Source organism: Zootoca vivipara, chromosome 4, assembly GCF_963506605.1.
Source record: "Zootoca vivipara chromosome 4, rZooViv1.1, whole genome shotgun sequence".
NCBI classification, from domain to species: Eukaryota; Metazoa; Chordata; class Lepidosauria; order Squamata; family Lacertidae; genus Zootoca; species Zootoca vivipara.
In genome coordinates this window covers 65,611,787-65,639,733 of record NC_083279.1, presented here as the reverse complement: position 1 = coordinate 65,639,733, position 27,947 = coordinate 65,611,787, and the positions used below count along the sequence as shown (strand labels likewise).

Sequence of the window (27,947 nt, the reverse complement as noted above, 5' to 3'; positions counted from 1 at the left end):
CCCCACCACCTGGCCAGGCGCATGCGCACTCGCTTCCTCGCCGAGCGGCCCGAGGGGAAGGGGCGCGCGCGCGCGTGTCTGCGCTGGAGGGCGATGGCGGGGGCGGCGAGAGTCCTGTGGCGGGAGAGCCGCCGCCGCCGCTGGGGCCCACAGGCCGCTCAAGCGACGGCGCTGGTGGGCTTCCCTCAGTTGCCGGGTAAGTGCGAGGGGGCGTGACTCGGCCGGACGGTAGCGCTATGGAAGGCCATTCCGCCGCCGCCTCCTCCGCCGCCGCCTCTTTTTCTTCTTCCCGTGGGTTCCTGGCGAGGCTTCAGGTGTTGTGGTACTCCATCTGCCCTCAACCCCGTGGCGAAGGATCATGGGAGTTGTAGTCCGGCAACTGGCGGGCCGCCGATTCCCCCCCCCCCAGATCCGCGTCCTGTCTGGGTCAGGCCAGTGGCCCACCTAGTCCGGCATCCTGCTCTCACAGTGGCCACCCAGGTGCCCCCGATGGAAGCCGGCGAGCAGGATTCAGAAGCGCCTCTGGCTCCAAACAGTAGTCATCGTGGCCGCCAGCGGCCCTCTCCGCCATGAATTCGTCCTTTTTAAAAAGCAACCCGAATTGATGGCCATCACTGCCTCGTGCCTGCCCAACCAGAGGCGGATTACGAAAGCTGCCTTTGTGGTGAGAAAGAGAAGAAGGGTAGGAAGAGAAAGAGAAGTGGGTAGCCATGGGGCTTTAGAGAAATGCCATGGGGTTCTTCTGTCACTCCGGATTGAGCAATGTTGTGTCATTTTTGTGTGGCCACTCGCGTTGCGCGTGGTGTGGACAGGTGGCCACATCCACTTCCCACCGCGTGGTTTGGGACATGCGAGTCCCCGGAACTGCAGTGCGGCCCTTTGGGCAGACGTAAGCCTCCCTCCCTCCCAAGAAATCACACCCTACCATAAAGTTGATGCAAGCTTGTTTGGTGTCACAAGGTTCTTCTCAAGTAGTCTCGTTTCGAAGCACAGGCCAGAAGACCTGGACCTGCTTAGCTTTGGACGATGGTTATAATAATGATAAGTTATTTTTTTATACCCTGCCCATCTGGCTGGGTTTCCCCAGCCACTCTTGGCAGCTGCCAACAGATTAAAAACAGAATAAGACATCACACATTAAAAACTTCCCTAAACCGGGCTGCCTCCAAATGTCTTCCACAAGTCAGGTACTGTAGTTGTTTATTTCCTTGACATCTGATGGGAGGGCATTCCACAGGGCAGGTGCCACTGCCAAGAAGGCCCTCTGCCTGGTTCCTTGGAACCTCATATCTCACAGTGAGGGAACCGCCAGAAGGCCCTCAGAGCTGGACCTCAGTGTCCGGGCAGAATAATGTGGGTGGAGACGCTCCTTCAGGTATACAGGACCGAGGCTGTTTAGGTCTTTGAAAGTCAGCACCAACACTTCCAATTGTGCCTGGAAACGTACTGGGAGCCAATGTAGATCTTTCAGGGCCGGTGTTAATATGGTCTTGGCGGCCACTCCCAGTCACCAGTCTAGCTGCCGCATTCTGGATTAGCTATAGTTTCTGGGTCACCTTCAAAGGTAGCCCCACATAGAGCGCATTGCAGTAGTCCAAGCGGTAGATAACTAGAGCATGCACCACTCTGGTGAGACAGTCTGCGGGCAGGTAGGGTCTCATCCTGCGTACCAGATGGAGCTACAGCTTTGGGTGTGCCCTTGGAATAGGGATCACTCCTAGGGTGCCTGTGAGTGCCCACAGAGGCCTTCCTTGGTGCCCATAGGCTCCTGCCACACACTAAAATTAGGGTTGAAAGAAGCAGTTTGTCATAATAGAATCTGTAATGGTGGGTACGTGATGCCAACAACAGTTTATTCAGTTTGCAGGTTTGCCTGTGGGTCCAAAGAGGTTGCCGACTCTGAACTCACAACATAATAGACCCTTCTATAGCTTGCTTCTTGCCTATAAATATCCAGCTTAGGTTTTCCAGATGTTGGGTGACACTTTTTAATTTACTTTGTGTAAAGAGATATTCATATAAAGAGAGAGTTTGGGCTTGGTGGTGGAGAGGAAATGTAGGACTTGCTTTGTCTCCTGTTAAGTCCCACTCATTTTACTGGGAGAACTAAGTACATGCCTAAATCTCCCATCGAAATCAACAGGACTTAAAAGTGTTTAATGTTGATCAGGGTGGATAAAAATCAATGTGTTTTTTTAAAAAAATGGTTTTTTAAAATTTAAATTGGATTTTTTTTTATTTAAATTGGATTTTTAAAATAAAATGCTTTTGGAGGAAAAATCTTTCTAAAGATAGTTTTCTATTTAAGTTACATTATAGTCCAAAGGCTGTTCATCATGAAATAAGGATTTGTTTTTAAGTTTTTCATGTGTGCAAAAACTCAGTCTAAGTTTTTTTTTAATGTTTAACTACATCAGTTAAGAAACATGGATACATATGCTATAATTTCATTGTTTTAGTTAAATAAATTGTTTAAATTGTTACTAGGGAAATGATTATTTTTCTCCTTCCAATAAAGTGCAGCAGAAAAGTTCTCCAAATATAAACAGTTAACTTATTAAACCTCACCGTAATTTCATAATTATATGTCTATGCATTTCTAATAGTATAACCAAATCAGTAATTTTTGATATACACTGTAAAAACTACTCTGAAAATTTACCGTATTATTCAAAAAATAAAACTTTCATCTGGTTGTGAATATTAATTTTTATACCAGCAATAATGAGCCTTTCTGTAAAAAAAAATTATTTAAATCGAAGTCTTACTGACTAGTGAGTAAAAACATTATTAAAATCATGATTTAAATCAATTTGATTCAAATCAAATCCACCCTGATGTTGATGTATTGTGTGGAAGATAAATTTTTTAAAAATGGTTTGTTTATTTTATGTATATACAATAATTCATTGTAGTGTTTGTCAAATCAATGCATATACTGCAATTTTAAACCATTCACATGATTCTTATTTCTATGAATACCTCAATAGATGACAATGTTTGCATATGATATGTGTGTTGCACATTCTGGTCTCTGGATTTGTTTTTTACTTTGAAAACAATAATATTTGAAAAGTTACAGATAGGACTGTTAAGCAGCTGCCATCAGACCGCTGCTAGCTTTTCCAAATGATATGTATCAATACTGTCAACAGACAAAACATACATGGCTTAGAAATGTCTTCTGTTTAGGTTGCAGACAAAAATCCTCACACAGTTTACTTAGCCGTCCTGATAATCCAAACCTAGCCTATCACAAGCTAAAAGGCAAGAATCCTGGGGTTGTCTTCCTCTCAGGTTTTCTTTCAAATATGAATGGCAACAAGGCACTTGCACTCGAAGAATACTGCAAATCAGTGGGCCACGCTTTTGTAAGGTATGTCTTAGAAGTATATGCTAATTACATGCAAACACCTTTCAATAAGTTATATTGATAAATTATTGTTATTCTGAACCTTCTGTAAATGTTAATGAAATCTATTCCAGCTCTTTGTATTGTTAATGTTTTTCAGACTTTACATTTTGTGGCCCTGTTGAGTGTCATTTGCACAAAGCTATGCTTTTATTGAGATCCCTCTCTTGCCTAATTTCACAGGTTTGACTACAGAGGCTGTGGAAGTTCAGAAGGCGATGTTAAAGAATGTACATTGGGAAAGTGGCGGAAGGATGTACTTTCAGTATTGGATGAACTCACACAAGGACCACAGGTTGACTATGTCTTTATTTTTAAACCTAGCATAAAAATTTCTCTCAAGTTCAAGTACAGGGGTTGCCAGTGTGGTGTCTGCCTCCTGAAATTAAGCTTTTTTTAAAAGCATTCTGCTGTAGCCAGTATAATTGGTTGTGCGGGATTTGTGATGCCTAAATATCCCCACAGTTCCAGAAAGGTTGGCAGCCCCTGTGAATGTAGTTCAAGCCCTCTTTCGTGAATAAAAGTTGTTGAATATGTTGCCATTTTCAACCTGTGTAACTTTCAAAGAAGCAAACATAGAACAGTATGCAGCTAAACAGTTCCACTAGCGCAAGGCGTTTCCCCTCTCCCTGCATGCCTTATAAATATGCCCCAGGGGGATGAGAGCACCCCTACAACAAATTTAGGGAGCACCCTAGGAGAGGACGGGAAGTTGCATGGCACAGCTAAAACTTGCACTGGAGGAACTGTCTTAACTGGATATCCCAGATTTGCACAATGCTGCTGGGAATCTGGCTTCTGGTTGATAACATTTGCTGGGTAATTGTTCATGAGACAATTGAGTAAAACTGCTTTTTTAAAAAGTTCATCTGAGAGCATATTTAAAAGTGTGTGTTACATTTCTCTAATATTTTAAAATATTTTTAGAGCAATAGAGCCAACATATTTAAACCACCCAAGAACTATGCTAAGTAATAACAGCCCCCAGGCTACTAATTGAAGTGCAGGAGGTACAAGACTGCAAATGTGCTTGCCATGTCAACTGGTGTTCATATTCTCTTGGACAGTCCTCATAGAACTTAAAGTGGCTTTATCTCCTGAACCGTTTTGTTTAGGGTGGCGCAGTTGATTAATGAGCTTGCAGTAAACTAATATTGGTCTTGCATTAAGATTTTAGTTGGTTCCAGTTTGGGCGGATGGTTGATGCTTCATGCTGCAATTGCTCGTCCAGAGAAGGTGGCTGCGCTAGTTGGAGTAGCTGCAGCGGCAGACTATCTAGTATCAACTTATCAACAGCTTCCTGTAGAGGTAAGGAAGAATTATAAGGCTTTCCTGATCTAAATAGGCACTTTATTTAGTGGAGAAGTAGTGTTCTGTCTCAAGAGACTCTGTATGCCAGACAGAAAAATCACTGCAGAAAACAATTCTTCCTACTTTTGCAAGCCTCTTGAGGATTGTCAAATAAACACTTGACATATTTAGGATGGCTTCGCTAATTTTTTTAGTGGCCCTCCTTTTTGTACGTTTTACTTCACTACTTAAAAGGCTTTTGTTATTATAGACAGCATGTATGTGGAGAAATGTCACTTACATGACTGGGCAACAGCTGATTGGCCCTGTGGCATTAGCAGTACAGGGTCCTACAGGGTTCCATCATGTCCCCCAGGCTCTTAAAGGAGTGCCCATTGGGGCAGAACTTCAGCAATAGCCTCCTGGCAGGCACATCACTGCCACTTTCTCTGACGGTGGATTTGACAGTGAGGTTTGGGGTTCACAGGTATGTCAGCAGCAATGTTAGATTGGCTCTGCCAGTGTGTTTGTGTTCCCACAACCATAGCACCAGTGATGCTGTTTCTGGGAGGCTATTGCTGTGGTTCCACCCACTGGGAAAGGCTATCCTAAGCTATTTAACATCACTATAAAGCTGATGAATAACATTATCTAAATTCTTTGTAAGAATCTGGGTTTGTTCACTTTCCAACTGTTGCAGATTGTAACTTGTTAACTTTCCCAACTAGATCACAATGGGAATTATTAAGAATAGATCTGGCCCTTTACCCCTTCACTTGAATATTCTGCTCTGACTTTTATTTCTTCTGCTGGTGCTTGGTGTGACGAGTCTTGAAAATGGTTTTTTGTTGTATTGATAACTGAAGAATCTTCATAGTGCATTGATAGCAGAATCAAGCTTTGTCCTTCCTAGCTTTTTGTAGCCCTCTTTCTTAACCAGTACATAACAGCAGGTTGAGCTTGTAACAATTATTTACTTGATAAACGCACTACTTTACATGTAGCCTATCTCAGCTGTGAAAAAGATTTGTTTTGAACTTCCTCTCCTACTCTTAGTGTTCTTTTGATGATGCAAGTCCATAATTATATGATGGTGAGGTGCTGATATCAGTTAACACTTGGAGAAACTCACCTTAGGATGGAGAGTGACTTTCAGGTCCCGCCTTGTGAGTTTAGTCTGTAATAGATATATAGATATAGATATATGTGTGTGTCTTTACCTCCTAGTTAAAAATGGAAATTGAAGAAAAAGGTGAATGGAAGGTGCCAACCAAGCACAACGAAGAAGGGGTTTATTCTGTGCCATATGGACTCATCCAGGAAGCAGAAAATCACTGTGTGTTAACTAGCCCTCTTCCCATAAAATGTCCTGTGAGGCTTATCCATGGCATAAAAGATGAGGATGTCCCGTGGGAGACTTCTATGAAGATTGCAGAACGCGTTGTTAGCACAGATGTGGATATTATTCTCCGCAAAGCTGGTCACCATCGGATGAAAGAGAAGGAAGATATCAAACTTATCGTATACACAGTGGAAGACTTGATTGAGGAGCTCACCACTTAGCATGAATTCCCTAATGAGAGAAGCAGAGGTAGTTTACATGGGCTCTGTTGCTCAGTTGGGGCAGCAGGACATTTCAGAGGGTAACTGGTCAGCTAGATGCACTTGGAGCCCTACCATGGTTTCCTTGCTTAGTTTTCTTCTCTTTTTTGTAAATACTCTTAACGATGCATTTGCACAAGTAATAATGTGAAGAAAATGCTGCTGTTTAAACCCTTCTGCTCAATGCAAATCACCACTGACCTTTTATGCAACATACATTTCCTATATTTTTATACCCGGGTATTTTTGTGCCAATGATTATTACTTGCAGTATGGTGTGACTTTTTCACCCTTTTGTACACCTTAAAAATAAATATGCATTGTAAAGTTTTCCCACTTGAGTTGTGAAATATAACTTGACAGTCAAACTTTCTAGAAATGTACCTGAAATATATGTGCAATGTTTGTTATTTCTAGCATGAATGAATGCACCTGGTTTTCATAGTGTAGACAGAATTAAAAGGTAAGGAGAATGCATACTTAATATTGAATTATTTAAAATGGGTTTCAATTATTGATGTACTTCCTATAAAGGAGTTACATGCCACTGGAACTGTTCCTTATTATTTTTTAACTCAGTCACCAAAGGAAAAGCAAAAACAAGTATCTTTCCACCAAAGAAAGAACATGTGTTGGAGGAATTTCACGTTCAGAAGCCTAAACACAACCGGAAATTACAATGAATGAGGCTTGATTCCAGCTGTGTGTAGGGCCTAGTATTTAAGTGTGCTTTACATGTAAACAAGTCAAAGATTGCTGTTCCTTTTTGATAAACTTCCGCAGGTAGTCTGCCAAAGAAGATCAGATTTGTAATGTGAACTTTTGTGTAATTTCACACGCCTGATCTTGTGGTTGTCAATGCTTCCATTTGCCAGTGGTGAGGATCGTCAGACTTTCCAAAAAAACAAGACCTGGTTTGCAGATAGAATTGTGTTATAGGAATTGCTCTGTGCTGGTTATAAGATTGTTACTAGATAATACTGTTAGACATGTAGTCTTGAGGAAGCCATTCACCATGGAATCCTAAGGTTAACGTTTCTCATTGTTCTTGGTTTTTAACTACACAACATACCCTTTCTTAGGTGAGGGGAAGCAGGTCTTTTATCATTCATTCCTAATAAAAAACATTTTATATAAAGTTCATTCTAATATTAAAAGATTTATACTTGAAGCCACATTTCTGCAGCAGAAAGGCAGTATTACTAGATCATGCAACTAAAGGTTCAAATGTGGGGTGACCTATTATGTTGTGATTCTTGGTTATAATCAAAAACCTTAGCGGTTGGTTCATGTTGCTGGTTATTGCAGGTAGAATTGCCCTGACTATATGACATTTCTTTAAAGGATATGCTCCCTGTGTACGCAGAGGGCTGTTTCACTGGATTCTAATCAGTGTGTGAAATGCAGAAAAGTAAAACCTTTACTGAATAATATATGGAAGAAATAAGTTCTAAATTATGGTGTGGTTTTTTGCAGCGTTTAACCAGATCTTACATTAAGTTCTTACATGTGGAAAACCCTACCATCTCAGAAGGTGTTATTCCCATTGAGACTCTTCAGCAATTGAGAGTTCATTGGTGCACCTTAAGGATTCTCAACACAGCATTTCACATCTCTAGGGAAGAGGATGCCTTTAATTGCAAGGTTGCAAACGTAGTTTTTCAACTTGAGAATGTGATGGTGCATGTCAACACTAGCCTGGGTGACCTGAGTTTGAACCTGTCGAATAACATAAGCATAAGTCTGTAGTGCACCTGTAGTTTTCTGTAAAATAAAAAAATTCCTTCAGTAGCACCTTAAAGACCAACTAAGTTTTTATTTTGGTATGAGCTTTCGTGTGCATGCACACTTCTTCAGATACAGTTTTCTGTAGTTTTCTGGATGACATTGAACCATCCTGTAATCAAGAATATTGAATAAGTACATCTGAGGACATTTATTATTATTTCTGAGTACTTGATATGAGAACTGTCGCTGATAATATCTATATTTGGCTACAACCAGTTAATACTTATGAGGTACAAGAAAAAGCCTTTTATCATAGCCCTTTATGCAATTGAAGAGTTGCCTTTTTCAATTTGGGTAGATTTTGTATCAGCTCTTGGTTTCTTCTATCTTGCTGTTGTATATCTCCACAGCTACTTGTGCTGGTGAGAGGTTGGAGCATAGAGAATGGTCCCATACTATAGAAAGTCAATGATAAAACAGTTATCTCAAATTTATATTAAAAGAAATGCCATATACATGGAAGTGCATGTGTAGTAGAAACTTGTTTTAGGTGCTAGAAATTAATCCACCATATGGGCTTTGAAAGGAATAAAATGACGCTGTCCAAACTATAACCTGAATTGAACTGTAGTGACAAAAAGTAGCTCTTCGTTAACATTCTTATGCAATTATTCAATACGTTTAATAATAAAAAGGAGATGCTGTTCTGAAGTGTGTTTTTATACAATATACGACACTATCCAACTAGACAATTGAATGGCTTACCTATAAAGAGTTTTGAGTGGGATGTTTTACTCCTCAAGCAGCTAAACCACTGCAGGACTTTGTCCTCTGAATTTCTTTCCTCCTCCCCTGACTTAAAACATGCTTACATTTTTCATAGTACTTTTTCTGGTTTAGTCGAATGGCCGTGCTAAAATTACTCTGGTGCAGACTGTAAAGGAGTGGAATGTCCGTCATAGTGTATATGCAATGCTCTTGACTGGACCATTGAACCAGTAGTAAGAAAAAGGTCAGCTGATTACTTACTACAGGCCTGGAGTATGGCCTATGCTTTTCATACATATCTTGGAAGCAAGTTCAGTGGCAGCCTGAGGCAGCACTGGCTGCTTGTTCCAGTATAAAATGTTACTGAGTAACCAGTTCACCATGTTCCAAATGTGTAGATCTAATCTTATGCTCCTGATAGTATGTTGATTTTTGCTTGCCTATATATCAGTTCCTTCAGGAAATTCAGATCCTAAAGTGGTTTAGATTCTATACACAGATTACCAGCAATAGTTCTTCCCTACAGCTTTATAATCTGAACGACTACGTCAGGGGAAGGGGAGAGGACAGGGAAGCAAAAATGGAAAATACTTTTTCATAAAACTACATAAATGTTTATTGATAAGGTGCAAGAGACAATTCTAGGAGTGAAGAAACCAGCTGGCATTTCATCCCAGCGAAGATGAGAGTGGACATTGTCAAAGCTTACTGCAGTCAATAACTGCTGAATATTTTTTCTTCTTCATTGGAAATAAAGCTTGAAATTCAAAATGCATTTTGAATTAACATGACTTTAAGAATCCTTGTGTAGTGATTACAGTGTTGTGCAGTAGCTAAAAAGGTAATATTTAACATCTATGAGTCAGTCTTTGGAAGAAGCTGCTACCTCACAATCGTATCCTTATCTGAACTAGTGGTATAACACTAGTTTGCTTTACTTTGTATTGGTGACAGAGGAATGTGAGATCCCTGTTGGACTTCACCAAAGGCCTATTGAATCCAGCATCCTTTTATCTACAGTAGCCAACCAGTTGCCTAACAAATGCACATAAGCAGGAAATGAGAGCAATGTATATGGAGCATGTAAAAGCTGTTGTGTAAACCCAATTATTACAGCCTTTTGACCCAGGATTAGACATGCTGTGAAACGGTAGTTTCAAGAAGCAGAAGCAAAAAGGAGTGTGGTGCCTTCCTTTCAGTCATTAAAACAGCTAGAATGGAACTGATGCTGTTTTGACCTCACCTCAGATGTCATCATGTCCAAAACTATGGTCCCTTCTGCTGTGTGATTTGAAAAATTGGACATTAGTGTCTTGTTTTAGGACATCTGTACTTAAAATAGAAATGAAATATCTGTTTGATTTTTTTCTCTCTACATCTGAGCAAAGGAAGATGACTTTAAGGGCAGACATTTCTCTTCTCACAACTGCAGTGTTCAATTTCTTTTAACATTCATGGTCAATAAAGACAATCTTGTTCTAATCGCCAGGTTTCAATTAATTTGAAATGCCTCTTGCTGTGGCAGGTTTGATTAGGTTTGCAGTGCTAAAACCCTTCATTATTGTCCCCCCCTACAGATTTGTCTGGGAAATAAAACAGCCCCAGCTGTCATGAACGAAATAGGCTGGGAATGTGTATGGGGAAATGGGTGGAATTTGATTTGAACAGTTAGAAGGCTGGTTGAGATGCAATGGATATTTCATAGATGCTCAGCTCAGTTTCTATATTCTGCCACAACCAGCCATGTTCTCATTGTACTGCTTTTATTGTTTTACAATTTGGAGTTTAAGAGTTCTTATTTTAAACATATTGTCATATTGATGACACCAAACTAGGCGGAGTAGCCACTGCCGCTGGAGACAAAAACAGGATTCAAGTTGACCTAAAGTAAACAGATTGGAGAACTGTGCCAAAACGTATAAAATGAATTTCAGTAGTGACACTTAAGTAGGACACCTGGCTTTCCAGTGGTACATATGAAAAGGATCTAGTGATCTTAGTAGACCACAATGCAGCAGCAAAAAAAGAAAGCCAATGCTATTCTAGGCTGCATCAGCCTAGTTTCCCAATCAAGGGATGTAATTTTGATGGACTGAGCTGATTTTGTTCTGCTATAACAAAATGCTGCCAAAGCTTCCAGTGACTGTTATGGGGCTTTTGTTTTTTGTTTTTTAATTTGTGTGTGTGTGTGTGTGTGTGTGTGTGTATGAATTGTGTTTGAGAATGTTAGTATTTTATATGAATTTTATTGGTATAATGTACATAGGCGTGAGATGAGCACCGCAATCCCAGAATTGGTCTCGACTGGACCTAATGGTCAAGGGTCCATGGGCGTACCCAGGAACAAATCTGGGGGGGGGCAAGCCATGGTCATCCAGGTTGTGACATTTCAGCACGGAAAAGGCGAATGAAACCAAAATTTTATTATATATAATTATAGCAGTGTTTTATTACGGTAGTTATATGGTAATTATTACAGTTATTTGCTTGAATTTTTTAAAATTTCTATTCTAATTACATGTCTTATACTAATATCATTTTTCTTGGGTTCGAAGAAAATGTTGAGGTTTGTTTGGTGCGGCCTTTTTACGTATCTGGACTAAACAAACTGGCAGTTGTGTGGTATAGTAATGCGTATACAGTCCTGCCACCATGTACACTGGTTAAAGCAGACTACTGTGCTACACAAACTCTTCACTGGGAACAAAACTGAATTCAATAACCACATCTTTTAAAGATGTAGGGAAATTAAGGAGTACTCTCGTCGGAAGAGAGTATGGTAGAGTGCCCCTCTTTCCCTCAGAAAATGTTGAAGATTATGGTGTTAAGCGACCCCCAAGCTACATCTGCTCCTGGTGGTCATCTAGTCCCACCCCCTGTAATGCAAGAACATGCACCTATCCCATATGGGGATTGGGCCTGCAAAAATTTGGCTTTATCAGCACTACTATCCTGCCAACCAATAATATGCAGCTTGCCCAAATGGGGATAGAACCTGCAACTTTGGTGTTAATAGCACTACTATTCTGCCCAGAAAAGTACCTCAGAGATCAAGGGGGTCCTAGTGGTCATCTAGTCCAACCCCCTGTAATGCAATAATATGCTGCTCTCCCATATGGGGATTGAACCTACAAGTTTCATAAAGAAGATTCCCAATCCTACCTAGAGCTATCAGGGACCTTCTGCATGCAAAGCAGGCTATCTTCACTGTGGTACAGCTCTAAGATTAGGTTAAGTAATTAGGCCAAAGGTCATTTAGTAATCTTGACAATTTACTGGAGATTTGAAGAATATAATTTATTATTGATAGAATTTTATTTATTTATTTTATATATTAAACATTTATTATCATCATCATCATCATCATCATTCTTACTACTACTACTATTACAACTACTGATTATTATAGAGCATTATTTACTCTTTATGCAAGGCGAGCATAAACTAGCAGCTATGAGAGTAAAATAATCAAGCAACAATAACAAAAGCAAAACAATGTAACTAGGATTAGAGTGATTTAGCTGTTGGCTAGAAAGGGACTTAGAGGGAACCTTTAGGATGCAAAAACCAACAGAGGTGACCCAGCAATCCTTCCCTGTCCCAGGGAATGGTCCACACTGAGTATGAACACTGCAACTCCGCTCTCCGCTGCCAGCTGTTTTTTTTTTTTGCTGCGCAGGAGCTTCCCCCCCTTTTTTGCTTCTCTGGGGAGGGGCAGCTGCCCCCTCCTGCCCCATGCTGGGTACGCCCATGCAAGGGTCCCTTTACCTTTACAAAGGTAAAGGTAAAGATCCAGTCGTGACCGACTCTGGGGTTGTGGTGCTCATCTCACGCTATTGGCCGAGGGAGCCGGCGTACAGCTTTCAGGTCACGTGGCCAGCATGACTATACCGCTTCTGGCGAACCAGAGCAGCACACAGAAACACCGTTTACCTTCCCGCTGTAGCGGTACCTATTTATCTACTTGCATTTTTGACGTGTTTTCGAACTGCTAGGTTGGCAGGAGCTGGGACTGAGCAACGGGAGCTCACCCCGTCGCGGGGATTCGAACCGCCAACCTTCTGATCGGCAAGCCCTAGGCTCTGTGGTTTAACCCTCAGCACCACCTGCATCACATAATGTACATACACTTATGCTTTTATATGTAAATTGCTTGTTGACCATGGATGGTAACAAGCAACTAATAAATCTCATAAATAAATCTGACTAGGTGCCTGATGAAATCAGTCATGCAGATATTCATAGCTTTGTCTGGTGGCTGAGAATTCTGCACATCTGAGGGGCATCTGCGCTCCGTCTTTGTTCTTCAACGGCTGTCTGTGTACCATATGGCAACCCCTTTCTGAAACTGAGGAGACTTGCAAAAGCAGTTCATGATTGGGCATGGGTCTGCCTGCTGTTCAAAGAAACAATGGCAGTCAAAAAGCCTTAAAGCCATGCCCAGGCCACAGGGTGTATTTAATGGGGCTCTTTTGAATTTTCTGTGTTGGTGTTAGCAGAGTGTGAAGCAGTAACATTTTTCATTTCCCTTGGTTTACACATCCATGTCCCCACTGGCCTTTTCTCTTTAAGATACTTCTTGCTGCTTAGTGGTTTAGTCATGTCTGACTCTCCGTGACCCCCTGGACCAGAGCACACCAGGCACTCCTGTCTTTTAAGATACAAGTGAGAGCTGGACCATAAAGAAGGCTGATCGCCGAAGAATTGATGCTTTTGAATTATGGTGCTGGAGGAGACTCTTGAGAGTCCCATGGACTGTAAGAAGATCAAACCTATCCATTCTTAAGGAAATCATCCCTGAGTGCTCACTGGAAGGACAGATCTTGAAGCTGAGGCTCCAATACTTTGCCCACCTCATGAGAAGAGAAGACTCCCTGGAAAAGACCCTGATGTTGGGAAAGATGGAGGGCACAAGGAGAAGGGGACGACAGAGGATGAGATGGTTGGACAGTGTTCTCGAAGCTACGAACATGAGTTTGACCAAACTGCGGGAGGCAGTGGAAGACAGGAGTGTCTGGCGTGCAACGGTCCATGGGGTCACGAAGAGTCAGACACGACTAAACGACTAAACAAGATCACTGTAATGCCTGCTCAGTTTCCAAAGGAAGCAGGAGGAATCACCAGCTGGATCACATGACCTCTTACCATGTCTCTTGGAAGACTGGGGACAAGGTTGGTTGCTGACTCGTGGTACCACAATCAATATGGGGAAATAGGTGGTCTTTGTTTTTCAGGCATCAGCTTGCAACTGTCTCGTTTTTGTGTCTATGCAGCTTTATTTATGCCATAGCAGCTTATATAATCAGGTGGCCCTTGTGAATTTGAAACCAATGCAATCTGGGTTCAAGTGTGCCAGTTTATTTCTGTGTATATTGGCCATGTGTATTTATCAGTGCCATTTCCCACCATATTTTCTACATTTTAAGATGTCCCCCCCCCCTGAAAATAGGAGTAAAATATTTATCATTTCAAAAGCCTGGTGGTTTTTTGTTTTAACTCACCCTAACCCCAGGAATTGTACAACTGCTATTCATAGCACCTCCAGGGGGAGGGTTCTCAGATCTGCCCTGCTTCCTGCCCTGTAATTTCTATGCTACTTCTGCCTCCATCATTTCCTGTGACCTGGTGACATTCACTATTCCACCCTGCCTTTGTATTAAAGAAGACACAGTTCTTGAAAGCGCATGTGATGTGATATCATCAATGGGTTTCAAAGATGCATCTTTGTGGGCACTAAGACGTCTGAACAATCCTGGTCTTACTGAAAAACTCTTAACATGAACGGCTTGTCTCAAGCCCAATTTTTCAATAAAACTATATTGGACTATATTGCATCTGTTGTTTGTGCCGTCTCCATCTGTCTACTAAGCAGAAAATAGTGCCCATTGTGTACCCATGGGAACAGTTTTCAATGGCTGATTTTGATTATGCACTGCATGGGGAAAGAGTGACGATGAAATAAGCACATGCTAACTAAAACATACAGTGCTTATCTGCATAGAGTACATTTTTTGTGTGCATTGCCAGAATCGTTGAATTTTTAAACTATGCCAGAATTCAGGATTATTCTTTTCTGCCCCATCACCAATATACAACCACATATATAAAAGTCACGTTCTGTTTCCTCCTCCTCCTCCTTTTTTTAAAAAAAGGTACACATTCAGTATGTCTGGCCTTGGGAGAAAAGAAACTAGCATTTCAGCTTGGGACATTGATTTGCAGAGGCTCCACACTCCACTTAGCATCAGCACTGGTTAAAGAACTACAAATCTCATCATCCCTGGCTGTTGTCCCTGCTTCCTGTAGTTGCCTGGAGTTAATAATTCAGAACTTTTGGAGGACCAAAGGTCCTCCACACCTGCTATAGAGCCCCCCCCCCCCGAGAGAGTACTCTTCCCTCGTACATAGGAAACAGTCTGACCACTGGTCCATCGAGCTCAGCATTGCCTACACACGGAGAGCAAGTGGCTCTCTAGCGTTTTAGGCCCTACCTGGATATGGCAAGGATTGAACTCAGAAACTCTACCACTGAGGCGTGGCCCTTCCAAATCCATGTAATAAGTATTTTTTATTTATTAAATTTGTATACCACCCTTCACCCAAAGATCGCAGGGCAGTTCACAACATAAAAGATAAGGCGATGGCTATTCATTTGTTGACTACAATCCTTACAGTATGACTCATCCTGTTGGATCTGAAGACAATGACAAAGGCCAAATAACCTTCCACTGCCATGTTATAGAGTTGTATGAATTAATTCAAAGGAAATGCAGTGCATTAAAATCTCTTGTATTACAGGGATACTAGAGGAATAGACCCTCTTCATAGCTTTCTTTTCCAGAACTATAAAATAGAATGTTATCAGTATATGCAACCTAGCTATTTGTACACGATTGAGGCAGTACTTAAAAAACAAAACATTTCCCACAGATGCCTCATTTCTTTATCATGAACAACATTCTGTGTGTGAGTAGGATGAGCTCTAAGAGAGCTGAGTTACATAAGATTTTTTTTTCCAGACGACTTCTTTTTTTAAAATAAATAAATAAATGCCAGTACACAATATGAAAATCTTGCAGGGAAATGAGGTCACCCACTGAATTTTTCATGTATTCAAGTCAAGCCAGGAGAGTCTGAGAATTATGTAAACCAGAGAGCTCGCGGCTTGAGCATCTGAACTGTCCGGAATGTATGGAAGAGGCTTGGCTGCAAATCTGAAAAGATGCAACCTAGAATGACGATGGCAGTTCTCTCGAGCGGCATGGAAGGGAGGGAGAAGGAAACATGATCAGCATGCTCATGTGACGAACCTTTTGCTGGACTCAGGACCAGCCCTACCATTAGGCAGAGTGAGGCAGCTGAGTCATCTCAATGGCAGATGCTGTGTGTTTGTATAGAAGTGGCAACCCCCAACCATTCTTCCTGAAGATGCTGACGGGTTTCCTTCTGTTGAAGGACAGAGTTTCAATTGCCAAGCTGGTGGGTTTCCATAATTGAAATGGAGGTGCCGCTTTGTCCTTCACTTCAGGACTGGATACCTGAATGCTTTTCCTATACGGAAGGGAGGAAAACACTCTCACATACAGTACCTACAAAATGAACATTGTGGGGAAGAGTTCTCCCTTTGCTAATTTGGCACGGCAGGAGCTTTCAAAACACATGAGAGCCTTCAAAACATCATCCCCCAAGCTTTCATCTGAACCAGTACAAGCCAACGTTTTGGTGTGAAGTTGGTGTAATGCCTGCAATGCAAACAATAGAATGAGACCCTCTGGTCTAAATTCAGCAGGCACCACCCATGGTGGTGTCAAAGGCCATTGAATAAAGAGCCACAGAGCCTAGGGCTTGTCGATCAGAAGGTCGGCGGTTCGAATCCCCGCGATGGGGTGAGCTCCCGTTGCTCGGTCCCTGCTGCTGCCAACCTAGCAGTTCGAAAGCATGTCAAAGTGCAAGTAGATAAATAGGTACCGCTCCGGCGTTTCCGTGCACTGCTCTGGTTTGCCAGAAGCGGCTTAGTCATGCTGGCCACATGACCTGGAAGCTGTACGCCAGCTCCCTCGACCAATAAAGCGAGATGAGCGCCGCAACCCCAGAGTCATCCACGACTGGACCTAATGGTCAGGGGTCCCTTTACCTTACTATAGATAATCAGGACTGAGGTGGTCACCTCAGGTTAGATATCATGAAAGCCAAAGAAATTGCTAGCTATTTAATTTACTATTATCATACCATTACATTTGCAGACAGGGGTGCTGGTGGGCTTTTCTTCCTCAAGCTGCCCTCAGCTTGTCCAATTGATGTCTTGGCCTTTGGTGCCGTGCATCTTGCCTTTGGGGTCGGAGTGCCATTTGCTGTCTCAGCTCAGGCAGCAAAGCATCTTGGGCTGGTCCTGAACAGCTGTTGTCCATTACCCATCATGCACCTTTGCTTGCTACCCACAGCTCTGCATATGACAAAGCTTGCTTAGTCAGAACTGGAAAAGTTCTAGACTTTTAAGAATGTGGAATATTCTGTCTGGCACTGCATTGCAGGGAATTGGGGTGGAGGATGGGGAACTCTGTCCTCCTCTGAGACGGCATTTAGCTGCTTAGCTTTCTTATTTCCATTCAAGCAGATTAAAATAGTCACCTTCTTTGAATTTACGCTGGTGATTTTTGTTGTTTATTGACAATACATCTTTGCTGCTGTTTTATGGGCTCTGTTCCATGCATTTTCTGCAGGTTTGTCTTGGGTTTAAAGAAGCCAACACCGAACGGATGTCATCGGGAGAGTATTTTTAATAGCAATCTTCTTGGGCACCATGACAACGGCTGCAGCATAAGAACGTAGAAGTGAAGTACCAAAGCCTAGGATACAAGGACTGACAGCAGCAGAAGTGTGTGCAGAGGAGCAGGCTGCAGAGGATTGAGATGAACAGGGATCCTTTTCTGGCCATGACAGAGTAGGAGGGCCTCTTTAATAGCTCTTAGCAACGCCCCTGCTTTGACCCTCCTCATCTGTGAGGAAAATCAAATCAATACAGCCTTCTTCAGATCACGATGCTCCCACAGCAGCAGTTCCAGGAGCAGCAGAGCATCGCAGCAGCCTTCGACTCTTCAGAAATTTTACCAACATTTCTTGCTTCGATGGTCTCCGCATTTCTGGACCCAGATAACTGCTGAAAATCACCAGATCACCTGCATCACTGAAAGGCTATTCCAAGTTGTCCTGTAATAGACCTTTTTTGGCCTTCTTTTTGCTTTTAATTCCTTTGGATTTGCTGGCAATTGCAATGTTAATCTGAAATGCTTACATCTCTTCCTAGCAACAACAGAAATTTCACTTGCAGCCGAAATGTCTGCTTTGATGATTTCATGCAGCACACGCAAACCCTTTATTGGCATCACAATTTATGAGGCTTTTGATTTTGATTTTTTTTTTTTTTTGTAATGCATTTGGGATTGTGTAGTATCCCTTTCCAGGATGTTCAGAATAGATGCTGGGTAGCAGATGCTCAGCACTTTGCACCTCTTGCAAATTAAATAAAGTGGTTTTTCTTCTTCCTAGAGATGGCCAACAGAGGACCCAGCTATGGTTTAAGCCGAGAAGTCCAGGAAAAGATCGAACAGAAATATGACACAGAACTGGAGAGTCGGCTGGTGGACTGGATTATCATACAGTGTGGTGAAAACACAGAGCATCCCCCTCCCGGAAGGCAACATTTCCAGAAATGGTTAATGGATGGAACAGTAAGTAATAGTCTGGATGTTGCATCAATAATAATAACGTGTGCTTTAAGATTTGCTCCTTAACTTTTGCTCCCAACAGCTCCTTTGGAGAAAGCTAATCAATTACCTTGGACAGTGTCTCTCTATCCCCTCCCCCCTCCCGGCAACAACCCTACTTCCATATATACCCTGTAGAAATCATTAGGTAACAAAGTAATGTTTAGGGATTGGAATTTAACTTTTCATTTTACCAAGAGTATCAATTTCATTTCTAAGCTGTTTTTTCTCTTTTAGGACAATTAAAATATTTAAAACAATTGCTTATTATGATCAGGAGGTTTTAGAAACAATAGCCAGTATATGTGCATAGAGACAGATGGGCAGATTATATAATTTGGTAACTATTTCTCTGACAATTAGAAGAAGAAGAACAGATTTGCTTTTGCCTTTTTTTTTTAGCTGAGCTTTTAATACCAGATTTATCTTCTTTAGAAACCAGTCAGTGTCGGTTTTTAAAAAGAAAAGTAAAAGTAAAATGTGCTTATGCTACATTCCTGATCTGTTTCTGTAAACATCCTGAAGACTTTAAATGACATCTTGGATTTTTTTTTTTTAAAAAAAAGCAAATAAGCACAAAGATGCTGTCCTTTGCCCTGCAGATATAAGACATGGCAAATTATTGAGCCTCTGTCATTGTGTTTTTAACAGTATACCAAATGGAAGCACTTACAGTTGGATTCCAGCTACCGTTTTGCTCTCCCACACAACTGTCAATTGTTATGTAACCTTTAGCGAATGATTTGATTTTGTCTGCCTGAGTACATCCATGCATTTTTGATCCAGCTGCAGAAATGGAAGCTTTGGCTTGCATTTTTTTTAATTTAAAAAAAACCCTTATTTGCTTCGAACACATTCAGAATTATTCTCAGTTGTTACTTGATTTGATTTTTGAGAAGATTTCCTTCCTGAGTGGCACCAGAGCACCCACGCCATAAACTCAATAGCGTGTACATGTTGTCTTTAGTCAGCTGGAACTAATTGATTTCCCCCCCTCTTCATTTCTGCTTCTATCTTTAATCTCCCAGCTGCTGTGCAAGTTAATAAACAGTTTACATCCCAAGGGGAAAGAACCCATTCCAAAGATCACAGAATCAAAGATGGCTTTCAAGCAAATGGAGCAAATTTCCCAATTCTTGAAAGCGGCAGAAATCTATGGAATACGAACAACAGATATTTTCCAGACAGTGGATTTATGGGAAGGTACCAATATCCATTTATATGAGCTTTTATTCAAGGGGCAATTGCCTTCTTTATATTACACTACTTAGACTGATGCTAATCATGCACGTCTCTAGGGTGGAAATTCCCTGATGTCATTATCTTTCTCTTCTGTTTCTGTTGTGTCACAACCATGTTTTCCCCACCTTGTTATCTTCTCTGAGAGATTTTATATTTTTTTCCAGGAGTTTATGACATCTTTTGTACTAATCCATAACTGAAAAATATATCACTTTGATGGAAACCTATCAAATCCAAGAGAAAGGGTAGTTTCTATAGAAGGTTCAGCAGAAACTGTGGTAATATCCAATTTTCACTACGAAAAGTATTCCCATAACAGTGTCCATTTTCATGCTTGAGTGAGGCCCCACTGGCAGATGAGGCTCTCTAAAGTAACCTAGTCAGGGCAAACTGTTGTATCGCTGGAAGATGGGGCAATTCACAGCTAGTTTTTAGGCCAAGGATAGGGAGACTATGGCCCTTCATTGTTTAATTCCAATTCCCATCAGCCCCAGTCAGCATGGTCCACAATAAGGTTTCTGAAATAAGGAACACTGTCTCATTTCTACGCTGCTGTTATGCTCTGGAATTAAAGCATGCTCCTAAATGTCAGGGTACATCTAGTAACCTTGAATGGAAACCTGAACGTTCATACTCACACTGGAAATATCCACTAGCAAAGTACAGGACTTCTTTTAACAACTTATAGTCCTCTTCTTGCAAATAGGAAGCCCAAACTGTTAGCATGTTGTCCATTACTTTATGGAAGGCCCATAGCTCAGTTGTAGAGCAACTGCTTTGCATGTAGAAAGTTCTGAGTTCAATCCTCAGCATCTTCAGATATGAGCTGGGAAAGACTTCCTGTCTGAAACCCTGGAGAGCTACTGCCAATACTAAGCAAGATGAGCCAATGGCTCTGACTCAGTAGAAGACAGCATCATGTGTTCCTACCATGAACAACATGTGTGCATTTTGAAGATGTTTGCTCAACTGTCTGATCATATTATAACTCAGAAACTCAAAGGAAGAGAGTTGTACGTAGTCATGTACAGTAAACAGAGAATTCTTGAACTAAATTTTGCTAACACTTCAGAATTTTGGGTTAGGGGGTAGGATCAGTGTCATTTGTGTTTTAGGCTGCAATCCAAACCTCCCTTCCCTTTGCCAGTGGGGTTGTATGGAGCAGCAAAACCACCACCACATCTGTAGTCCTGCAATGCACAGCAGGTAGGGCGCAGGCAGATCACTGAAGCAATCTGGGAGTTGGTGCAGCGATCAGGTCCTAAGCCACTGCATGACAGCAGTGAAATCAGCTCAGGGTCCAACCCATCCAGGGTCCACACTAGCTCAGTCGCTCTCAGTCACCCAAGGAATGCCTTCTTTTTGGGCTTTCCACTGACTCCCACCAGCAGGAACTTTGCCAGTGGCCTACCCACCAGCTGACGCATCCAGTAGGTGGTAGGAGGCTGGCTTAGCTGGGCAGAGGGACATCTCTGTTCATTTCAACCCAAGTCAGTGCGGCACAAGGAGAGGATGCAGTGCTTTGGCACTAGCGTTTTGCTTGTTTTCTGAACGCAAGACTGCAACATCTTTCATTTTCACCATCTGATTCAACAGTTTCCCTTCATCTTTTATTTGTTTTCCCATCCTAAAGCTCTCTCTCTCTCTCTCTCTCTTTGGAGGACTAGAGTTAGCATCAACCCATGTGATGATTTTAATCCACTTTACACAATGAGTTGTTTCCCAGAACCTCTACTGGGTGTCTACGTATGTACACCTTCCAGAAAAGTAGCCATGTTAAAATCTTTTCACGCATGACATTTTTCTCACATGGAGCTAATCCCTGTGTAAGAAAAAGCATGCATGCAGCAGCTGTCTAATCTGTGTACATGATTCAAGACAAAAACACAAATCAGTTTTCACAACCAACTCATTCTTCCGTTTTCTTTGGTTTTGACTATTTTCTATTTCTTAGTCCAATGTAGCAGTCAGCAAACCACCCACTTCCCCTCCTTTCTGTTCATTCTGTGTTTTAAATTAGATTATGAGCCTGCAGGCTCGTCTAACCCATTTACTGTAACTTTTGCATCCGTGGTCCTTTTATAGATATGTAATGATGATAATGGCTAGGAAGGCTTGAGACAGCGTCAGCTGAAAGCCCTGAAGAATGTGGCTACTAGCTCTCAGGGGAGAAGGTTGAAGCGAACTCTTCTTCCAGTCCTTTCTTGGGCCAAAAAAAAAAAAAAGCCAAAAGAGGATACATTTGCATGTGCTAATTTATACGTATTGGCAAAGAATGACTATAATTTACACAGAAATACAATACTAAAATAGGGTAAATAGGTGAGCCTTTTGCCTGCTTGGTCCAGGTGCTAAATCTTTATGAGAAACTTCAAGGGCTCTGCTCTCCTCCCTTTTTGTAGGATCTTTATCTGTAAGCTGAACTTGGACCAAACGTGGACCTCCTCAAAGAGAGGATTGTGTTCTGTAAAGTAAGACATATGGCTCATCCTCTCATTTCCCTTTTGCCTCCATGGAGCAAGATAGGGAGTAATCCTACAGGAACAGGGCCGGCCCTACGGCCAGGCTGGGTGGCGCAGGGCACCACGGCGCCGGTTTGCCAGGAGGCCGTCGTGAGCTGCGCCCGCCCACTGGCTGGCCGGTCCGCCGCGCAGCAGCGCCTGTGGCAGCCGTGCTGCATGCTGCGCCCACCCGCCCACCGCGCTGGGAAACGGGGCGGGAGGGCGCCGGAGGGAATCTGGCGCACCACGGCACCAGGGGCGCTTAAGACGGCCCTGTACAGGAAGCTGGTGAAAAACATGCAGGTGTAAAATAAGCTCCCATAAAGTAGCACCATATCCAAACTGCATTCAGCAATGGGGCTTCTGCTGCTACTCTGCCAAACCCTGGCAGAGGGGAGCCATTAAAACTGTGTTCTGTGCCAGGCTGCCTGATTACATGACTGAGTGGAACAGGCTTAGGGTCCAGCCTAAGTCTGCTCTCTCTGGTGCTTCCTCTACCATACAAGTTGGTAGCCGTGTTGGTCTGCCGTAGTCGAAACAAAATAAAAAAATTCTTTCCAGTAACACCTTAGAGACCAACTAAGTTTCCTCTACCATGACCTTGGAGTGGCCCTTTTAGGGGACTTACACTGGCCTCAGATCAGTGAGCTTCACCTCACTGGGGACGGGCAAGTTACGCCAGCATATCTTTAACTGAGCCAAGGTTGGGAACTTAATGTTAGCTGAGCTTGGCTGAGCAAATGGGCACAGAAGTGCAGAGAGCTGAATTTAAGATTCAGAAAACGGGTAAATGGGAGAGCTAAAATTGATGGATTTCCCTATCCATAATTATAGGGAACCTGTAGCCCTCCATATAGTGGTGGGCGCCAACTCCCATAAGCCCCAGTCAGCATGGCCAAGCATCAGAAGATGATGATAGCTGCAGTCCAGCCATGTCTGGAGAGTCACAGGTCAGTCAGCCCTGTAAGAAAAGCTTAGAACAGAACTTGAAGATCCATGATGTATTTATTCATCATTTGTTGATCTGTTGTTCTGAGTTCCTGAACTGTACTGAGATCAACTACAGTGGTACCTCTACTTACAAATTTAATGTGTTCCAAACGCACATTCGTAAGTCAAAAAAAAAAATCGAATCCCATAGGAATGCATTGGGAGAAAAAATTCGTAAGTAGAAGCAACCCTATCTAAAAATTCGTTAAGTAGAAAAAATCCTATCTAAACAGCATCCAAGATGGCGGACAGAGCTCCATTCGTAAGTAGAAACATTCGTAAGTAGAGTTATTCGTAAGTAGAGGTACCACTGTACTTGGGACAGCCATTTTCAAGCCATGATTTGCAATGTGCTATAACAGAATGCAGGGCTGGAAAAGGCTTCTGCTTGGGCCCTTTGCAAGAGTTTAAAATATATGTACCGGTATATGTTTGTGGAACATTGTGGGTGCGGGCTCCACTCTGTGTGTTCATTAAAGCATCTGTGCTCCTGTTCATTCAAAATAGAATATGTGTTGGATGGAATGAGGAGCTTGTTGCTATGATGCTCTCCCCTCCATATTTCTGGTACGTGTTTTGTATTTGTGTTTTATGTTTATTACATTTATACACCACACTTTCTTCCAATTAGCTCAAGGTAGCCTACATGGGTCTCCTCCTCCCCATTCATCCCCACAACAACCCTGTGACCCTTTTTAGGCTGAGAGAGGGTGACCGCCCCAAGTTCACCCAGTGTGCTTCATGGCTGAGTTGGGGATTCAGTTTGGGGCTGAGACTAAGAAATCACTTAGGAATTTACGGTTGGGGTGAGATTTTATCTAAGGCACCTTCCCAGTTTAAAGCTCAGACTCTTGGCTCCCACACCAGATCAATTTATTGTATTTCGATGCTGTTTTCTATTCAAACGAATCCCTCAAACTGCTTGCAAACAATAAATAACAATAACAGAACAGAACCTCACAAGTACAGCATAAATCATATAATATAATTAACAAATTGTTGGTAAAATGACTTCCAATCTGGCACTCAGCAGGGTCGCACCAGAGCGTCCTTGTGCCAGAGCGCTGGACCAAAAAACAAGACATTCTGGGATACAAACTGAAGCCAGGATCCAGGATAGCCTGCTTAAAATAGGACACTAGTATTTGGAAGCATTGTTTAATGCCACCTCTTTCTGTTGCCTCAGACCATTGCCCTGCCTTTGTTAAATGAGATAGCAAAGCTGATTTACTTTGGGACCGCTGTGAAGATTAATGAGTTGAATGATGCTTCCAACAAGGATTGGTATGAAATCAGTGGCAGCCCATTTCCACAATAAACACAGTCACTTTCCTCTGCTGTAGCTCCAGCAGTGAGTTCTCCTTCCACACGCTGCGCTCCATGGTTTTCAATATTGTTGTGCCACTTTAGACTTGAGGTTAAGTGGGGTCACGCATCAGTCTCTCTGCAATTAGGTCAATTTAAGGCCCCATCTGTACTATACAGAGTTCCTTGGGAAGAGGGTTTGACTGTTAAACCTATTTGGGAATTTTAGCTCTGTGAAGGGAACTGGGGACTCCTAACAACTCTCAGCACCCTTAACAAAAGACAGGATCCAGACTTCTTTGGGAGAGGCACGATTGTTTAAAGAGGTAGGATACAGCTTGAGATGTATGGTGGAGATGCAGACTAAGGCCAAGCTTTGCAAAGGGAAGCATTTTTGCGTGGAAGGATTGGCCTGCTATTTGATAAAAATGGGGAGACTGAGGGATCAGTGTAGGGTCTGGTCTTGACACAAGGAAGGGATCTGACTGGTAGTGGAAGCGCAATGAGTTCACTGGACATGGAGCAAAGTGTGAGGCATAAGCAGAGAAGGGTTATGACCGGTCCTAAGTTAAGCATGCTGTATACAAAGAATGGACAGGCCCAGACTTCAGTATTCATAGCTTTGGGAATTAGGGATGACGGAGAAATTTGATTCAATTCACCTTTAAAGGCAAACTTATCTAATTCCAAAAACAATTCATCCTCCAAAATTCACGAATGTATATATTGGTGAAAATAACACCCCAAACTGCACTGTATTGGGGGGAATTGCAGAACTACCCAAGTGTCCACTGCAAACCATGCCACAGTTTGCAAGGCGAAAGAAGCAGCTGTTCTGGGTGAGGAAAACCCTGATGGTGCCCATGAGACCGGAAGAGAAACAGAAAACATAATGGGACAACAAAGCCTTGGGGATTTCTGGGATTGAACTGATATCTACAGTACTGCCAAAACTACAGCCAAACAATGTAGCAGTAAAGAATCTCTCTCTTCCTCTGCCTTTCTAGGGAAGGACATGGCTGCTGTACAAAGAACTTTAATGGCTTTGGGCAGCGAAGCTGTCACAAGGGATGACGGGTGCTATAGAGGGGATCCAGCCTGGTTTCACAGGTAAGGATCTATAGCTCTTCCCTGGATCCTCTGGGGCCATGTTTCGGGTGTAGACTAAATGTGTCAATCAGCACCAAATTTACCATTTGCTGAATTAATATTGTCAATCTTTGAGCAGGGTGGTTCCCAAACCTCCGTCCCCCACCCACCCCAATGGATCACATGAAAACTGCTGAGAGTTTTGATGGACCTCTTAATTATTTTTCTGTTGTTGTAGGAATTCTAATGCACTAGGAGGTATGGCCTTAAATTGTATTTTTACTAGGGTTGCTATATGTCCAGAATTTCCTGGACCCTCTTTTTTTTGAGATTTTGCTAAAAAAAAAAATAGCTCCACAACTTTGGCCTTTTTTTGGGGGGGGGGGACATATAGCAACCCTAGTTAATGAGTTAACCAGAAGGTTGGTGGTTCAAGCCCCCCCAGGGGCGCCTGTGGGCAGGATTATTCCAGGAGGAGAAGGCGATACTCCAGAGGCTGACTGACTGAATATTAGGAGTGGGATGAGGGAAGAATGCTATGAAAGATTGTCATGAAAAGGCTGCTAGAATTACGGCACACGAGGCCCCTTTTCAAATTCTGATAAGCAGTTTCATCCCCCTGTGATAATTCCAAAGACGTTTGTATTCATAAACAAATAAATGTATTGCACGCTGTGTGCTTTTAAAAATCGAGTCTCTCCTCAAGGTTTTGTTGTATAACTCTGTTATCCGATTTGTGCAAATTAATCGGCAGCTGTGACTAAATCATCCAGAACCTGCAATGAAACTTTCTTTAAAAAATAAAAAAGCAAATATACACCCGTATAAGAGAGCCAACCTTTCTGGACAACTCATTGCAGAGTTGGCATTTTATGCATTTTGTAACACCAGCTCCTGGGACAATGGTGCTCAGTCTTCAACATTCTTGCCTTAATCTAGCAGATCATTTGGGCATCCACTTAAGTGTTTTGCTGGATGGTGGCCAGATTACTTAAGACCGCAGCCATTGGGAAAGCGTTATATTGATTTGGCCATGCTAAAAGTTCCCTCTATTCTGTGGGTATAGCTAATGCATCAACAGTAAGATTCCAAGGAGATCTGGTTTTCTGATCTTTAGGGTGGATGGGAACCTTTCTAAGAAGGATCAGACGCTGTCTAAACTCTAGAACAGCCTCCCCCAGCCTGCTGCCTTCCAGATACATTGGGACTCAGCAGTGGCCCAATAGTCAAGGACGATGGGAGTTGTAGTCCAATTCAAAACATCTGGAGGACACCAGGTGGGAGGAAAGCCACTCTAGTAGGAGCCTTTATCTGATCATTCCCCATTTGCTTTGCCCTTTGCTGTCCTCTGGGTGAGAGCTATAGCACTTACCTGTGTTCCGTTTTAAGGAAAATGAATGCAAGGAATTAAAGCCCAGAACATGTACCACTTTTGATCTGCTTCACCAATCCACCTAAGTGCTCAAAGCGGTGTGCAAATGAGAACTAACTTCAGGCTTGTCACATTTACAAATTCCTCTTCACAGGAAAGCACAAAAGAACCGGCGAGGGTTTTCGGAAGAGCAACTTCGTCAAGGACAGAATGTCATCGGTCTCCAAATGGGGAGCAACAAGGGAGCGTCTCAGTCTGGGATGACGGGATATGGCATGCCAAGACAGATCATATAGGTCACATTCTCCACCTTTAAACACACACACACACAATCTACAGCATGGCCTGACTGGGGAAAAAATATAGCTAGTTAATGTTCATGCTAAAAAGAAAAGAAAAATCTGCTTCTAAGTTTTCCCTTCTAAGATTTTTGGATTTCTTTTTCCAGCTGCAACCTTTCAACCTGAAATGTGGACCTGTGTGCTTAATGTGTACCACTTCGCACAGCACATTGATGCCCTGTGATGTTCGTTTCTGAACTATGCAAAGACTGTTTTTCTGTATTTATTTGCAGTTTGTTACCTTCTGTACTTGTGTCTTATTGAACTTGCTCTCTTGCACCTCGGCAATCTTCTTCTCCACTCTACTGGTGAAATAATTTGCTCTTCTAAAAATAAAAATAAATCAGGGCGAAAAACCAATCTGGAAAAAGACTTGCTCTGTAAAGAGAGAAACACAAGGCTTTTATGGAGCAAAGCCAGGGTCTGATTTAGTTGCTCCAAAAGACAAGGAGGGAGAATATGTTTTGCAGTGTTTGATACCAATGAGAAGAATGTGCCTAACTTTGAGCTCTAAAATGGGCTGTGATGCTGATGAGGATGATC

At 42.4% G+C, this 27,947-nt stretch overlaps 1 protein-coding gene across 3 annotated transcripts; it reads left to right on the top strand.

Annotated features, from left to right (window-relative positions):
* The first annotated feature begins 26 nt into the window (after positions 1-26).
* On the top strand, positions 27-27,947 carry LOC118085555 (transgelin-3). Of its 3 annotated transcripts, XM_035116349.2 has the most exons (8): positions 27-196; positions 3,193-3,376; positions 3,596-3,707; positions 4,583-4,720; positions 18,349-18,528; positions 19,593-19,767; positions 25,610-25,712; positions 27,218-27,927. In XM_035116349.2, the coding sequence occupies exons 1-8, from the start codon at positions 94-96 to the stop codon at positions 27,357-27,359; spliced, it is 1,137 nt and encodes a 378-aa protein (XP_034972240.2). In that variant the 5' UTR covers positions 27-93; the 3' UTR covers positions 27,360-27,927. The 3 variants fall into 3 exon arrangements, with proteins under 3 accessions (XP_034972240.2, XP_034972238.2, XP_034972239.1); XM_035116347.2 differs by lacking the exons at positions 18,349-18,528; positions 19,593-19,767; positions 25,610-25,712; positions 27,218-27,927 and adding an exon at positions 5,930-9,875 and having other exon boundaries at positions 30-196; XM_035116348.2 differs by lacking the exons at positions 27-196; positions 3,193-3,376; positions 3,596-3,707; positions 4,583-4,720 and adding an exon at positions 17,151-18,009 and having other exon boundaries at positions 18,347-18,528; positions 27,218-27,947.

What these genes read in the sequence shown, in the direction of transcription:
- LOC118085555 (XM_035116349.2), top strand. Translation starts at nt 94, where the DNA reads ATGGCGGGGGCGGCGAGAGTCCTGTGGCGGGAGAGCCGCCGCCGCCGC. An exon ending in AATGGTTAATGGATGGAACA is followed by an intron (nt 18,529 to 19,592) that starts GTAAGTAATAGT and finishes TTAATCTCCCAG; the next exon opens with CTGCTGTGCAAGTTAATAAA. An exon ending in GATCCAGCCTGGTTTCACAG is followed by an intron (nt 25,713 to 27,217) that starts GTAAGGATCTAT and finishes TCCTCTTCACAG; the next exon opens with GAAAGCACAAAAGAACCGGC.